The sequence below is a fragment of the Microcaecilia unicolor genome, chromosome 13 (genome assembly GCF_901765095.1).
Source record: "Microcaecilia unicolor chromosome 13, aMicUni1.1, whole genome shotgun sequence".
In the NCBI taxonomy this organism is placed as follows: domain Eukaryota; kingdom Metazoa; phylum Chordata; class Amphibia; order Gymnophiona; family Siphonopidae; genus Microcaecilia; species Microcaecilia unicolor.
Genome location: NC_044043.1, coordinates 8,503,890 through 8,520,913, shown reverse-complemented (window position 1 = coordinate 8,520,913; position 17,024 = coordinate 8,503,890). Strand labels below are relative to the sequence as shown.

The 17,024-nt window shown below is 45.9% G+C and overlaps 1 protein-coding gene across 2 annotated transcripts in view; it reads left to right on the top strand.

Annotated features, from left to right (window-relative positions):
* STYXL1 (serine/threonine/tyrosine interacting like 1) overlaps window positions 1–17,024 on the top strand; it is a 74,199-nt gene that overhangs the window by 3,396 nt on the left and 53,779 nt on the right. For both annotated transcript variants that reach the window (XM_030185791.1, XM_030185790.1), the window contains exon 2: window positions 7,410–7,516. In XM_030185791.1, coding sequence (XP_030041651.1) covers window positions 7,414–7,516 — 103 coding nt within the window. In that variant the 5' untranslated portion in view covers window positions 7,410–7,413. The remainder of the gene's footprint in view (window positions 1–7,409; window positions 7,517–17,024) is intronic.

Sequence of the window (17,024 nt, the reverse complement as noted above, 5' to 3'; positions counted from 1 at the left end):
CTAAGAGAAAAACTGCACTGGCTCCCATTAAAAGAACGTATTGCATTCAAAGTTTGCACCCTGGTCCACAAAATCGTTCATGGGGAAGCACCGGCCTGTATGCCAGATCTTATAGACTTGCCTACTAGGAACGCAAAAAGATCAGCATGCTCATTCCTCAATCTCCACTACCCCAACTGTAAAGGATTAAAATATAAATCCACTTCCTTGTCATCAAGCAGATGAAGCCATTATGTATGGGTTGTGTCCATCAACCAGCAGGGGGAGATAGAAAGCACTCAAATTTCACAGTGCCACATGGTCAGCTAGCTCCACTCAGTGTTGCCAGGTGGGCGGTTTTACCGCCCAATTGGGCGGTTTTCCGCGACCCGCCGCGGGAAATTTTTGCCCGCGGCGGGTTGCGGTTTTTTTGGGCTGTTTTTGGCCTTCAGTGCGGTTTTTTCGGCCGCGGGGGGGCGGGGTTAGTGACGTTTTTGGGTGGGGTTAATGACGTTTTGGGCGGGGTTAGTGACGTGGGAGGCGGGGCCGATGACGTAGGAGGCGGGGCCGATGACGGGGAGGCGGGGCCGATGACATGGGAGGCGGGGCCGATGACGGGGAGGCGGGGCCGATGACGTGGGAGGCGGGGCCGATGACGGGGAGGCGGGGCCGGTGACGTGGAAGGCGGGGCCAGTGACGGCGGGGGCGGGGTTGATGACGGCGGGGGCGGGCGTGATGACGCGGGGGGGGGGGTGTCAGGGGCGGGGTTTGTGTTTGGGCGGGTTTTGGGCTGTTTTTTGGGCTCGATCGGGCTGGAAAAAAATTTTCCACCTGGCAACCCTGGCTCCACTGCCTCTTCAGTATTCTCTATCTCCCCAAGCAGGGTGGTTGCAGCTTGATCAAGCTCCTTAAAAAATCTGCCTGGGGGTGGCTCCTGGCTTGCCAGTTGTTAGCCGGGGTGTTAGAGGCTATAGCAGCTTCACTTTAAAGGCACCTAGGTTAGCCCTTTCCCTGCGTTACCCATCCCCCCCAGTGGATGTGAGCACATTAGTTTCACTTTTCCCTGCTCTTTCCCACTCTATACTTGGTGGATGCAGGCACATTGGTTTGCCTTTCCCACTGCTCTGTACCTCCGGAGTTGATTTGATTGCCTCTTTTGCTGTTTTCTCTACTTTCCTCACAGCATTTAAAAAAAAAAAAAAAGCAAGAGGTTTTCTTCAGTTTCTACAGCGTGACCGGAGCTTGTATACTCAGTCCAGTGAGGTAAGAGTGTTTTCTGACTCCTCCGGGGAGGGCCCGCGATCGGGACGTTTTTGGCGCGAAGCCGCCATTTTGAATTTTCCGCCTTTTTTCGGCGATGGCTGCAGAGAGTGTTAAGTGCTGTTCCAAGTGTGGCAAGTGCAGATCAGCAGCGTGGCTCTGTAAAACGTGCTGTTCAGGCGTAAGAGCCGGCCCAAGCATGGCGAGCGATGATTCTTCCCGCTCGGTGGAGCTGGCAGTGGGCGCCATTTTGAAAGCACCACATGGTGCGACCCCCGCTGAGGCGGAGGGTCTGGAGACCGGAGGGGGCCCTCGAATTGAGGCTGGCCAAAGAGCTACTAGCCCCGGACTGGAACCGGGTGCCCAGGGCGAGTTTTTCTCCCCTGACTTTGTATTATTGCTTCATAATGCATATATGCTTAAAAGAGCTCAGCCACAGGGGTTTTCTACGGCCCCCCCTTACTGCCCCTCCGGTGGATGCAGGCCTGGGATTGCCCTCTGAGGCGTTTTTCCCTGATAGCTGGCCACAAGAGAAGCGCAGAAGGGTAAATTCCCCTTCAGAGAGTGGCGCACCCGCCTTCCCCCCCCCCCCCCCCCCCCCCCCCGTGGTCAGGATGTGGTGACTCTGAGGGGTCTGGCAGGCCCTCGTGGCCAGAGGAAACAGAGGAAGGTGCAGAAGGGCCACTGGATCCAGATGATCCGTCTGCGGTGAGGATTTTCCACCGCGAGGAGCTGCCAGCGCTTATTTCAGATTGTCTTACAGGTCCTCTCTATTGAAGATCCTGGGAGTGGCGTGGCCTCCTCTGGAAATCCGAGGATGGCAAGTACCAAAAAGCCTGCTCGAGCCTTTCCTTTGCATGACTCCATCCAAGAGCTTATTTCAGCTCAATGGGCTGACCCCGAAAGACCTTTGAAAGTTTCCAGGGCTATGGGGCAATTATTCTCTCTGAGTGAGGAGCATTTGGCTCGCTTTGCAATGCCTAAGGTGGATTAGTCACAGCTGTGACAAAGAGAACTACCCTCCCGGTTGAAGGAGGTGTTGCCCTGAAGGACAGGCAAGACCGTAGACTGGAATCAGCACTTAAACGGTCCTTTGAAATTGCTGGTCTTGCTATTCGGGCGTCTGCATGCAGTTGTTATGCTGCTGGAGCCTGCCTGGCATGGTTGCAACAGGCAGTGGAACAGCCCGGTGATGGAGCGGAGCCCTTGTCTGAAGTGGCTCCGCGAATGGAGTCGGCCTTGTCCTTTTTGGCTGACGCCCTCTATGATATTGTCAGAGCTTCGGCTAAACAGATGGCTGTAGCAGTGGCGGCTCGCCGTCTTCTGTGGCTACGGCATTGGGCGGCGGACATGGCCTCTAAGCAAAGGATGGTGAAGTTGCCCTTTCAAGGCCTTCTCCTGTTGGGTGAGGAGTTGGAGAAAATTGTGAAAGGCCTGGGAGATGCTAAACCCCAGCGCTTACCCGAGGATCGGCCGCGGCCTCCCTCCAAGGGTCAGGCGGTTCACTCCTCTTATAGGCCTCGCTTCCGTGAAGCTAGAAGGTACCGCCCGGGGCATTCTGCTGGGTCCACTTCTTGTGGCCGGTTTTCAGCAGAGGAACTCCTTTCGCTCGGAGAAACGTTCCGCAGCAGCAGGCTCAAGACCTGGAGTTCAAGGGCGACCCTCTCAATGAGGGTGCGCCGGCTCCCTCCTCGATTCCTGTTATAGGAGGACGTCTTTCCCTCTTTCTCGAGGAGTGGGCCAAGATTAACTCAGATCAGTGGGTCTTGGACCTGATCAGAGAAGGATGTCCCGATGTCCCGATAAGAGACGTGTTTGTGGAGTCCCGATGCGGTTCTGCCACCAAACGGGCGGCGGTAGAGGAGATCTTACAAGGCTTGATTCACATTGGGGCGGTTTCCCCCGGTGCCTCCCACCGATTTCGGCTGCAGCCACTACTCCATTTACTTTGTGGTGCCGCGAAAAGGTGGGTCATTTCGCCCTATTCTGGACTTAAAAGAATTAAACAAGTCCCTAAGAGTGCGGCATTTTCACATGGAAACCCTGTGCTCCGTCAGTGCAGCGGTACAGCGAGGAGAGTTTCTCACGTCTCTGGACCTGAAAGAAGCTTACTTGCACATTCCAATTTGGCCCCTGCACCAGACGTTTCTGAGGTTTGCGGTGTTGGGAAAACATTTCCAGTTTCGTGCCTTGCCTTTTGGCCTTGCCACAGCTCCCCGAACCTTTTCTAAGGTAATGGTGGTAGTAGCTGCTTTTCTCAGGCGAGAAGGTATCTGGGTTCACCCGTACCTAGACGACTGGCTCATCAGAGCAGACTCCGCAACAGAGAGCCATCAAGCTACAGCCAGAGTGGTCTCAGTACTGCAGTCTCTGGGCTGGGTCGTCAATGTAGCCAAAAGTCACCTGACCCCCTCGCAATCTCTAGAATATTTGGGGGCACGGTTCGACACAGACTCGGGATATGTATTCCTACCCGAGCAAAGGCGGTGCTAGCTTCAGAATCAGGTCCGTCTGCTCCTGAGGATGCCCCGCCTGCGAGCTTGGGACATTGTCCAGCTGTTGGGATCGATGACGGCCACCTTGGATTTGGTGCCCTGGGCGAGAGCGCACCTGAGACCTCTGCAGTATTCCCTGCTTCAACAATGGTCTCCAGTATCTCAGGATTATCAATGCAGACTCAACATGGAGTGGTGGCTCTCAGACAGCATGCTGCGGCGAGGAATGCCGCTGGCGCTCCCCGATTGGTGCCTAGTGGTGACAGATGCCAGCCTGAAGGGCTGGGGCGCACATTGCAAGGGGAAGCATGCCCAGGGTCTTTGGACACCCGACGAGTCGGAGTGGTCCGTCAATCGCCTAGAGTTGAAAGCGGTGTTTCAGGCGCTTCTGGCCTTTCAAGTGACCCTGGAAGGATTGGCTGTCAGAGTGATGTTGGACAACACAACAGTGGCCTACATAAACTGACAAGGCGGCACTCAGTGCAGAGCGCTGGCCGCGCAGGCCGAACAGATTTGCCACTGGGCCGAGCTGCATCTACAGTTTCTGTCGGCAGCTCACATTGCAGGTCAGAGCAACGTGCAAGCCGATTATCTAAGCAGGCATCAAATCGATCCAGCGAAATGGGAACTGGCAGACAAAGTATTCTTGCAGATATGTGCCAAATGGGGCAAGCCCGTAATGGATCTTATGGTGACAAGCTCAACTGCCAAAGTCCCGTGCTTTTCAGCAGACTGAGAGATCCTCGCTCAGCCGGGTGGTATGCCTTGGCGCAACCCTGGCCTCTGGGCCTCTGGTATGTGTTCCTTCCGTGGCCCTTGATAGGGCGTGTGCTCCTGCGGATTCGGCTTCACCCAGGAGAAGTGGTTCTCATCGCCCCGGATTGGCCCAGGGGGCCTTGGTATGCAGACCTCCGACAGATGCTAGTGGAGGCTCCCATTCCTTTACCTCTGGTACCGAACCTGTTGTCGCAGGGACCGGTAGCCATGGAGGACGCCTGCCATTTTGGTCTTACGGCATGGCTATTGAGAGGGCGCAATTGAGAAGCAAAGGCTATTCCAATAATGTTATTTCCACTCTCCTGCAGGCCCGCAAGTGGTCCACTTCCGTGGCTTATGCCAGGATCTGGCGCCAGTTTGAGGCTTGGTGTGTTTCAAAAGCGATCACACCCATGCGGGCTCCTGTCTCGCCGATTCTGGACTTTTTGCAGGATGGTGTACAAAAAGGCTTGGCCTAATAATTCCCTGCGGGTGCAAGTGGCAGCATTGGCCTCCCTTCATGGTAAGGTTGCAGGCGTGTCTTTAGCTGCTCATCCAGATGTGGCACGGTTTCTTAGAGGGGTGCTTTGGCTCCATCCTCCCATGCGGGCACCTTGTCCAGCTTGGAACCTGGGGCTAGTTTTGAAGGCTCTGCAGGGTTCTCCTTTTGAGCCGCTACAGCGAGCTTCAGAGAAAGATTTGACACTAAAGGCCGTTTTTCTGGTGGCCATTACTTCAGTAAGACGGGTGTCAGAACTCCAGGCGCTGTCCTGTCGAGACCCATTTCTGCAATTTTCAGAGTCCGGGGTCACGATTCGTACCGTGCCTTCCTTCATGCCTAAGGTGGTTTTAGCGTTTCACCTAAACCAGCCTATTTTTCTACCCTCCTTTGTTAAGGAGGAGTTTCCAGAATCATTTGGGCAGTTGCACCTGTTGGATGTGAGCAGGACTCTGTTGCAGTATCTGCGAGTTACTAATTCTTTCAGGACCTCTGATCATTTGTTTGTTTTACTATCAGGTTCTCGCAGAGGGTCTCCAGCGTCTAAAGCCACTATTGCCCGCTGGCTCAAAGAAGCTATCTTTTCAGCTTATCTGCTTGCCGGCCGGCCTCCGCCTGTAGCCTTTAAGGCACATTCTACAAGAGCGATTTCTTCCTCTTGGGCTGAAACTGGAGCACTCTCTCTTCATGAGATCTGCAGTGCAGCAACATGGGCTTCGAAGTTCTCTTTTGCCCGACATTACAGGCTGGGTGTGGCTGCTAGGAGGGATGCGCGTTTTGGAGCACAAGTGCTAGCGCGTGGTGTGACTTGTTCCCACCCTATATAGGGATTGCTTTGATACATCCCATACGTAATGGCTTCATCTGCTTGATGACAAGGAAGGGAAAATTAGGTTCTTACCTTGGTAATTTTCTTTCCTTTAGTCATAGCAGATGAAGCCATGAGCCCTCCCTGTATGATTGTCTGTATGATGTGAATCTGTTTCAGGTTCTGTTCATGTTTCCTGAAGTTCTAATCCTTCCTTGGGAGAAAGTTGGAAAACAGTCTTCAGGATTCTTGTTCACTTATAGGAGGATGAGTTCATTCCCTCCAGGAGGATGTGTGTATTCCCTCCATAAATACAAAGAGGAGGACGAGTTTATTCTCTCCAGGAGGATGTGTTCATTCCCTCCTTTTGAGTTCATGCCCTTGTTATGGGGCCATCGTTCGCTGTGAGGAAAGTTCATGTTATTCCCATTGCGGTTTGTTATACTGCTTTGGAAGCTTCAAATACTGAAGAGGCAGTGGAGCTAGCTGACCATGTGGCACTGTGAAATTTGAGTGCTCTCTATCTCCCCCTGCTGGTTGATGGACACAACCCATACGTAATGGCTTCATCTGTTATGACTAAAGGAAAGAAAATTACCAAGGTAAGAACCTAATTTTCCCATATGCAACCAGTTTCTCCTACGTTTGCACGCAGCTATGGAACACACTACCGAAGGCCATAAAAACAACGCAAGATTTAACTGTCGTCTTAAGGCTACTGAAAACTGATCTATTCAAGAAGGCATATCATTAACATTCATCCTCAACACTAAATAATAAGACTACACATGATCTAGAAAAATCGAACTCTTATCACTTGACTGACTAACCTCTTTCACTTTAACCCTGTGTTGATTATGGCTTCTCTACAACCGATGACCTAATGTATGTTGCAATCCTATCTATCACGCAGGAACCAATACACACTACCACAATGTATTCTTCTTTACCATGTATGTATGCACCTTAATGTAATGCCTTTACCCAGAAATGGCAACCGCCATTACGGCAAATGTAAGCCACATTGAGCCTGCAAATCGGTGGGAAAATGTGGGATACAAATGCTATGAATAAATAAAATAAATAAATAAAAAAGGGGGCTTCCACCGGAGGGTAGACTTGGGAAGGGCACATTTTTTGATTTGGGGGGGGGGGGGGGCAGATTCAGTTTCTACTGAATCTGAGTGACCAATTTCGATTGCAGATTCAGTTTCGATCAGGCTGTATAGCAAATGCTGTGCATTACTTTGTGGAAGGTCCCAGGTTTGGTCCCCATATTGGGTCTTCCCTGGATAGTTCCCTGGGTAGACTGAGGGATGGGGATACTGCCTACACAGGTGGGGTGCGAGTCCTAGCTACTACTTAAGAGTTTTGAGACAGGCATGCAGGGTTTTAGAAGGATCCCTAGTGCACAGCCCCTAGCCAAAAACTGTCTTTTCAATAACCAGACCAGGTGAGGATATAGAACAGAGAATAGAATCACCGGGTAGTTGCAAAGGAAGGCTCCCTAGCTCTCTGGTTCTAGAGATGTAAAGGAGCAGGAGGAAGCTGTCAGATCCCAAAAAAACAAAAAAGGGAGATGTTTTTACACTTTCTTTTCTTTTTGCGTCAGTAAAATGGCAGGACTGGTCTTGTGTGAACCTACTGAACTTTATAACATCTTGAATCAATTCAACAAATGCTCCAGATTGGCAGAACTTAATTATCTGTGTTTATTGGGTAAGCAATAAAAGTTTATTTTGTATGTGTATTCAGTTCTCTCAATGTTGTATGTGGTGATTTTTGTTTAAACTCTACTTACTGTAGATTATAGTAATAACAGGACTCAGAAGCCAATTAAGACCAACAGGCAAAAAATGGTAATCAATGAAAGAAATTGTTAAGGTGCACATTATAGGAGCCTGAAAAGTTATGTTCACACACAACTTGTATGCTCACACCTGCAAATGAAGGAATATCATAAGTAAATGAGAGGTTACTAAGCTCATACCAGTGTTTACTCTCTGTGCAGTTTAGTGAGAGTTTGATAAATACATGCTATTCATTACCTGCTAGGACCTGTTATTAACTTATCAAGATAATGTATCTCATGTTATTATGGCAGCAGTGGCAGAAACTTCAATTAAGGACCCCCCCCCAAGCAAAAATTAGGGAGAGCCCCCAGAGCATGAAGGATCCTCTTTCCTTTGCCCTTCTGCACTGCAGTGGTTGCTTGAATGGAATTTACACCACTGCTAGAGGGTTAGCTAAATAGTGTGATCATATTAAAGTACACATGCTCTTCACAGGGCTCATCTAACTGCAAGAAGATGCCACAAAAATAAAGCCCATGTGGTACAACTTTTATTCCACAGGCCTTTGACTATAAAGACACAAAAGAATTTTCACACTTCTATTTAAGAAGAAACACATCTTCGTACATAGGCACCCGGTATAAGAGGCTTGGGGAGGCTAAGCCTCCCCAGCCAGTCCGCCCTTTTACTAAAACACATTAAGCTTCTACCAACCATCGCAGCTCCAATGAATAACCCTCACAGTCACGATGTTCAGAGCTCCTTCCTTGGACACAAAACAGCTACCTCCTACAGGAAATGACTTCTTGACTGACAGACGCGGGCTCACTCATCCCCCCCCCCTTCCAGCGGGAATGCTGACAGGTCTTTAGCAAGGAGATTGGTCTTTAGCGCGCAATCCTGCCTCAAAAGCTGGCCGCGGAGGAAATAAGCACGTACTGCGCATGCTTGCTCAGCCGGCCGGCCGGGTATTGCTTGGGCAGAAACGTACTGCGCAGACTCCGGCAGGCAGGGAGCCCCGCCTCCTTCCTCTTTCCTTGCCGGTGTGTCTTTCTCTGGGTCGGTGGAGTGGTACTGGCTCCGAAAGGCGGCAACAAGCAGATCCGAGGAGGATCTGCTACTTCAGGACTTCAGCAGGAACTTGTCTGCCAAGTCGTTGGCTCTGTTCTTTGGGAACGCCTTCATCGTGTCTGCCATCCCCATCTGTAAGTGTCTCTACCTGCATGGGGGCCTTGGCCTTGCTGATGTGGCTTTAGCTCAGACCTCTGTGAGCAGTGCACAAGCGTTCCAGTATCAAGTCCTGAATCTGCTGGGCTCAGGGCTTGCGTCGGTTCTGAGTGTGTTTTTGCACAAATTTGTGCATAGTGTTTTGCAGTTGAGCGATTGTGGTTAGTATATGCTTTGAGCAACCACTTTATTCTTTGACATATGATACATATCTAATATCTAAATTTAATAAAAGGTATTAATTGTGACTTTTATTTTTATTTATTTATTTTTTCTGTGTGTTATCAGACAATTATGGATTTAAGCTCCACCCCTAACCCCGCGCCCTTTAGCCTCCCCAAACAGTTGGGCCACCGACCGCCTATGTCTTCATATGAAATCTTATCTGACATGATGTCACGTTTTGCATTGCTACATCAGGGATTAATCTCCTAGAGGGGAAAGCATTATATAAAGTCAATACTGCCAATAATTATATTTGAAAAACATCTTTAAAGAGGTAGAGATGTCTTTGAAATTATAATCATTGCTGGGACTGCTTTTCCTTCTAGGAGATTAATTCCTGATGCGGTGATGAGAAATGTGTTATGTCAGCTAATATATCTCCTGAAGACTTCATATTGAGAAGTGCTTGTTTTTAAAGATAATCTGGCAGTTTAAAAAAATGTTGTAAAATATTGGTATCGGTGTCTCCATGCTAAAGGAAGACCCACCTACTATAGTCATTTGGGGTTAGATTCAGTAAATAGTAACATAGTAACATAGTAGATGACGGCAGAAAAAGACCTGCACAGTCCATCCAGTCTGCCCAACAAGATAACTCATATTTGCTACTTTTTGTGTATACCCTACTTTGATTTGTACCTGTGCTCTTCAGGGCACAGACCGTATAAGTCTGCCCAGCACTATCCCCGCCTCCCAACCACCAGCCCCGCCTCCCGATCTTGACTAAGCTCCTGAGGATCCATTCCTTCGGCACAGGATTCCTTTATGCTTATGGTGCTCAAAGATGGGTGCAGGAAAAGATTTGCACTGTGCGATTAGGCATCCTTTATAGAATCACACTTAAGGTAAGGAGGGAATTAAATACAATATATAAGAAAGGAAAGTGAAGAGGGAAACAAAAAAGGGGTAGGGTATCATTATCTCCAGGGTACTACCACTCCCATAGAGTGTGGGTTGTTGAGGGCTCTAATTATAGGCTTCTGCAAATAAAAATAATCTTTAAATCAGTTTTAAAGTTTTGTAGGAATATTGATAGTTGTAAGTTAACCAATAGTCTGTTCCAAAGATGGGGCCTTGAAAAGAATTCCTAGCTTTTCTTCTTCCCCTAATATATCTGAAAAAGGCCTTTTCACCTTTCTTGACATCTTTAGCCATTTTTTTCTTCCGCCTGCACGTTAGCTAGCCACATTTCCCTCTTTGCTTCTTTGAGTTTAATCCGGTAACCTTTTCTGTGATCCTCTTGTTGCGTTCTTCTGTATTTCTTTTGCCCTTATATTTTCAGCCACTTGTTTGGAGAACCGTATAGGCTTCTTGTTTCTCTTGTTTTTGTGCACTTTCTTTGTATAAAGAGCTGTTGCCATATTATTTATATCAGCTTTCTGCATGGACCATTACGCTTTCACTTCTTCTATACCTTCTCATGCTGTCAGCTTCTTCTCAGGTATTCCCCCATTTTACCAAAATCAGCATATCTGAAATCCAGTACTTTGAGTTTTATGTGTCTGCACTCCACTTTCACTCTTATATCAAACCATATCATTTGATCACTATTGCCTAGGTGAACACCCACCTGGACATTGGAAACACTTCCTCTATTAGTGAGCACTAGATCCAGTGTTGACCCTTCCCTCGTGGGTTCCGTCGCCATTTTTCTTGAGCAAAGCATTTTGACAGGAATCCACGATCTCTCTCCTTCTTTCCGATTCTGCCAATGAGATGCTCCAGTCCACATCAGGCAAGTTGAAATCTCCCAGCAACAGTGCCTGCTCTTTCATTCCAAGCTTATGGATATCTTCTATCAGATCGTTCTCTAGTTTCTCCATTTGTGCCGGAGGTCTGTAGATAACACCCATGTGGATACAGTTCAACTTTATTTAATATACTGCAAATAATAGAATATCTAAGCAGTTTACATTCCAAAATTAGATCAAGGGTAGAAAAATTGATGGAATTGTAAGGAAAGGATCAAAAGTACATGGGGAACTTATAAAACTCCTAGAAGAGAAAGAGTCAATTAAAATTTAAAGTAACAGAACAAGCAGAGTAGGGAAGTGGGGGAATGTGGGATACAAATGCAATAAATAAATACATAAATAAAAGACAATTAACATAAGCATGTAATATTGGCAGGCCTGCTGCTTGGGTAATGGAGAAACACTGAATTATAATCATTGGGAGAATTAAATTATGATCATCGAGACAATGAAGACAAAACTTTAGAACAGATTTAAATTTTAAAAGTGAGAGTTCAGATCAGACAAGGGGAATATCATTCCATAGAGTGGGCAAAACTACTGAAAAGATATGGTTCCAGCAAGATGTGAATGTATCTGAAGGAAAGAAAAGACAATCAAAAGGCATTGAGAAGAACATAATGTATGCATTGGTGAATAGTGGAAGACTGGAATGAAAGGTTTGAAAAGTGATGATGATTTTAAAGAGAATCCTGTATTGGACTGGAAGCTAATGTTCTGCATGGAGAAGGGGAAGAAACACTGTCAAATGTTTTGGCACCATGTATCAATTTAACTGCTATGTTTTGGACTAACTGTAACCTATAGAGTTGATATAACGGAAGACCATGAAGAAGGGAGTTAAAATATCAAGAGATGGTTATCTCTTGATATTTTAACTCCCTTCTTCATGGTCTTCCGTTATATCAACTCTATAGGTTACAGTTAGTCCAAAAAGGATTGAACCAGAAGCCGCAAAGAGGATTTATCAAAGAGGGATCTAGCAAGACGTATTTGACAGAGCACAAAGAAAGACTTCTTGGCCATTGAAGAGATATGTGACTTAAAACTGAGATGATTGTCAAGAAGAACCCCAAGGATCTTAATTTTTTCTTTAGCAGGAATAGATATTCCTGAGGTTGAAGGAGTTGAATGAGACAAGAGGAGTGCAGTAACGGGGAGAAATAACGTGGTCGTTTTTGAGGGATTTAGTTAAAACCAATGAGAGGAAAACCAAGCAGCAATCGTAGTCAATTTATCGGAAATACCTGAGAGTATAGGAGAGCTAGTATTATCAAGATGGAATAGAAGTTGGATGTCACTAGCATAAATTAAAAAAAAAGGCAATGTTCAAGGTCTGAAGAAAGAGGGCTAAGAGTGACAAAAAAAATGTTAGAGGATAGGTTCCATTTTTTCCTCTTTCCAGAACAATCCATATAGCGTATTCCTTTCCCCAAGTTCCCTGCATTTCAGCTACTCTGATATTATTTTTCACATATAGTGCCACTCATCCATCTCTTCGGCCCTCCCTATCCTTCCTAAAAAGTTTATAGCCCGGTATGGTTGCATCCCATTCATGGGAATCATTGAACCATTAAAACAGATCCTACCTCCCTCCCTAAAATTGTGTCAGTTTTGGGGGACAATATCTCCAAATAGGTTAGTTTTGCACATACAGTGACAGGAATGAATTTCACTCGTAAACCAGGGCATGTGGAGTATGATCTCAGTCTCTCAAATTTACTGCTAACGCTTACCTTAGAACTTGCATCGTGCCAAAGAGAGCATTCCTCTGGAGTTCATAAGATGTAACATATAGGCAACCTATCCAGGTGTGTTTGATCAAGCTTGTGGCACCCAAAACGATGGGATATGTTTCTGTATCTTTCTGCCACGTTTTCTTGGTCTCAGATTGCATCCCTTAGCCCGGTTCTCCATGCAATTCAGAGAATAATCACTTGGGACTGACACCTCTATAATTAATGCTGTTCTAATGGTTTTCTCTTCTACCACTATGTCCAGGTTTCTTGTATCCAGCTTTTTATCAGTCAGAATAGGGATATCCCAGGTGATTATAACTTCTTCGTTTACCACAGTTCTCTTAGGATCCTGATGTTTTCCTGGTACATTCATATTGTAATGTTTACAGAGTTTCCAATGAATGAGGCATGCTATCTTTTTGTGCCTTTCTTCAGAAAATTTTTCTACTATCAGCATTTCACAGCCAGCCATGAGACGAGTAACTGTTTTCAGCCCTTTCTTACTGAATCTACAAATGTCTTCTTTTGTACCAGATTTTTCTATGCTCACTGTGAACCGTCTCATCTGTAATCCACTGTCCTAGGCTGCAACTATCATTCTCTCATCCTTAGGGTAAAGGGTCATGGAAGGTCATAGATTTGATACAGTGCCTTTCTCTGGCACAACCAAAGTGGTTTACATATGCAGGTGCTTTCTCTGTCCCTAGTGGGCTCACAATTCTGGTTTTAAGGTGTCTTCTTCTTAACCATTCATGAGTCTGGGCTTGATCCACATGTGTTTCCTAGAGTAGCACTTTATATTTCTCATTGTATTGTGCATTTTGCCATTCATTTTTCCATGTTTGCTGATCTACTTCTTTAAAGAGCTTTTTCTTCTGCTTTGCATATTTGGTTGGTTCCATCCCTGTACTTACAGGTGGATTCTCACTCATTCCCTCTGCTCTTCAGAATGCCTGTCCAAGTTTACTTATGGAACTAGATGCTGAACACTTGCTGTCATACTCCATAACTTTTTGTGTGTTTGGATTTATCGATGATGTTAAATAGGACTGGAGGCCTATGATGGTAGCACTATATGTGTAATCTGTTTCTGTGAGGCCCATTCCTCTTTCAGCTCTAGGAATGTACAGACTTGGCATACACTGATTCTTATAGACTCCCAATTTTTCAAGGTATGTAAGAGGCAGGTTCACATTTCCAAGCCTATATTATTTGCAAGCTGGTTGATGGCTTCATTGATGTTAGAGCACTTTTTATGATCAATTTTAATCTTCTATAATACTCTTTGTTGGACTTTTCTCTTAGAACTTTAGGCTGGATTGTTGCGCCTTCCTTAACTCATAGATATTTATATACCCCTTCCCGTTCAACTTCCTTGATGCACAATCATTAGAGAGTTGTTTTTCAGTTTTACATAATTTCTTTCCCAAGAAAGTTGCCATAGCACATTTATCCAGGCCAAAAGTCATTATGATAACCTGAAAAGCTTTTTACTAAACAGAATTGTCCTGCCAAATATTGATTGTTGGAAATGTAGAGCTTTGAGCCATGTGCAGACAGCAAGTGTGATGTTACCTTTGGGTCTTTGCTAGTTCTAGGATTAAAGCTAAATCCAGAACCCAGAGAGCTGAAAAGTGTGCTCAAAACAAGAGTGGTGACAGTCTCCCTGAAATATTCCTCACTGAATCCTGATATTAGGAATGACATACTATCCACTTTCATGCTGTAGATGGAATGTGGTTTGCCAGATTTTCATGGTGTACTTAATGTACTCAATTTAGTGTTTATTTTGTACATTTGAAGGTAATATATTATCCAACAGTGTGAGGTACTATCAAAGGCTTTCTTATAATCAATCTATGCCATGCTAAGATTTCTACTTATGTTAGCACTAGCTATGATACCTTTATTTAACAAAAGCTGATCTTTCATTTGAAACAGGATTTGACCTTGCCCTCCTCCTTTCGGGAGGATCGGGGACATATGGTGTTCTTTGCCTCATAGAAGTCTCTCTTGGAGCTGACAAGTGGGTTTCAGAGATCCAATTGCTTGTTTGTTTTGTTTGGTAGTGCTAAAAAAGGGGAAGCAGTATCACGGCCCTTGCCATATCTAGGCCCCCCCTGACTCACCCGTTCTTTCTGGGCAGCATCTTCGGAGGGGCCTTGATACCCCCTCCTCCCCACCGAGTTGGACAACTAGCGGGCCTCCTTCCAGCAGCACCCAGGCACTCTTTCCTTTAGCCAGTTCCCCGCTCTTTGGTGTGCATGCACGTCCTTGCATGACTTTTCTGGTCCCACGTTCTTGGGTGCCTCCCATTGATGTTGCCCGCGCTGACTATTCAAGGCGCCCTTTAGCCAGCTCCCTTGCTTCTGCAACTAGTCATGTTGCTTGGGGTGTCCTGCCTCAGGGTTCCAGTCTGTTTACAACCTCAGCATCCCAAGTTCTGGTCCGCCAGGCCTGCCCCAAGGGCTCTTTTTAGAGCGGGGATCTGTACTGGGACCGATGCTGTTTTCCATATTTATAAATGATATGGAAATTGGAATGACAAACACGGTGATCAAACTTGCAGATGATACAAAACTATTCAAGGTTGTTAAAACATTTGTGGACTGTGAAGTATTGCAGGAAGACCTTAGGAAATTGGAAGACTGGGCATCCAAATGGCAGATGAAATTTAATATGGACAAATACAAGGTGATGCACATTGGAAAAAATAATCCAAATTATAGTTACCTGATGCTAGGGTCCACCTTGTGGGTCAGCACTCGAGAAAAAGATCTGGGTGTCATTGTAGAGAATACGCTGAAATCTTCTGCTTGGTGTGCGGCGGCAGCCAGAAAAGCAAACAGGATGCTAGGAATTATTAGGAAATAGATGGTGAATAAAACCGAAAATACTATAATTCCTTTGTGTCGCTCCATGGTGCGTCCGCACCTTGAGTATTGCATTCAGTTCTGGTCTCCATATCTCAAAAAACATATAGCAGAATTAGAAAAGTTCAAAGAAGAGAGACTAAAATGATAAAGTGGATGGAATTCCTCTCGTATCAGGAAAGGCTAAATAAGTTAGGGCTCTTCAGCTTGGAAAGGAGACAGATGAGGGGAGATATGATTGAGGTCTACAAAGTCTTGAGTGGTTTAGAACAAGTAGAAGTAAATCAATTTTTTACTCATTCCAAAAGTACAAAGACTTGGGGACACTCGAGGAAGTTACATGGAAATACTTAAAAAAAAAATTAGGAGGAAATATTATTTCACTCAATGAATAGTTAAACTCTGGAACTCTTTGCAGGAGGATGTGGTAACAGTGGTTAGTGTATCTGGGCTTAAAAAAGGTTTGGACAAATTCCTGGAGGAAAAGTCCATAGTCTGCTATTGAGACAGACATGGGAAGTAACTGCTTGCCCTGGGATTTGTAGTATGGAGTGTCGGCCACGATTTGGGTTTCTGCCAGGTACTTGTGACCTAGCTTGGCCACTGTTTTGGAAAATAGAATACTGGGCTAGAAGGACCATTGGTCTGACCCAGTATGGCTACTCTTATGTTCTTATGTAGGCTTCAGCTCACCTAGTCCAGCCCTTTTAGGCACAATACAGATACTCTTTTTGGGGTGTTATTGGGGTACCCGACACGTAGTGTGTTCTGAAAGAAATGGGTCACAAACAAGATTAACATTAGTAAGTCTGGTGTCCAGTACAAATGTATTCCCTTATTCTTAGATCCAAGCCCACTTCTCCAAAATAATCGAAGGAACTAACTCCACACCAAAGTATTATAAAAATAGAGTATTATTTTATTTACAGTAGCAGTAAATAATATAAGGAAGACAGGAATAAAGACAAAGGCAATCCCGTTACACAAATAAGTAGAGTAAACACCCATAAATCCCTAGCTAGACTCTGACATGTAAAGAGTCAGTCTAATTCACAGAGCATATACAGCCTGATGCAATCCTTCAGATTTCATCTGGTCCAACACAGGGCTGTTCCTCAAGGAAGATGTTGGCTCAGCTGCATCTGTCTCTGCCTCTGATAAGGGCTCCTTTTTTGGAGAGAAATCAAGGCTGTATCTGTACTGCTGATGTATTTTCTGTCCTTGGAGTAACATAAAACAAGTACATGTTGACCAGCCACTGTGTCTCCAAGAGTCCTGCATTGACGTCAATTCTGGTAACAGCCTGATTGTCCTGGAACATCGTGACCTTATCAGCAGTTTCCAAGTTGTTGGGCTTCTGTTAGACTTGATGTCTCCGCATTGCTCTAGAGGCTTTATAGATGAAATGTCTGAGTTTGCATATTGTAATCAGGTTGTTAATGCTGGATAGTGCCATGTATGTATGTGGCCATATATGGAACATGCAGGTCTGGGCACAGTGCTATAGTTGTGCTTGTTTTGCTTCTACACCTTGACTCCTCAGCCATCTACAGGCAACCTCCAAGCCTCTGGCAGAAGCCTCGCTGCGTTCCTAGAGCTCACCTTCCTGAACCGTG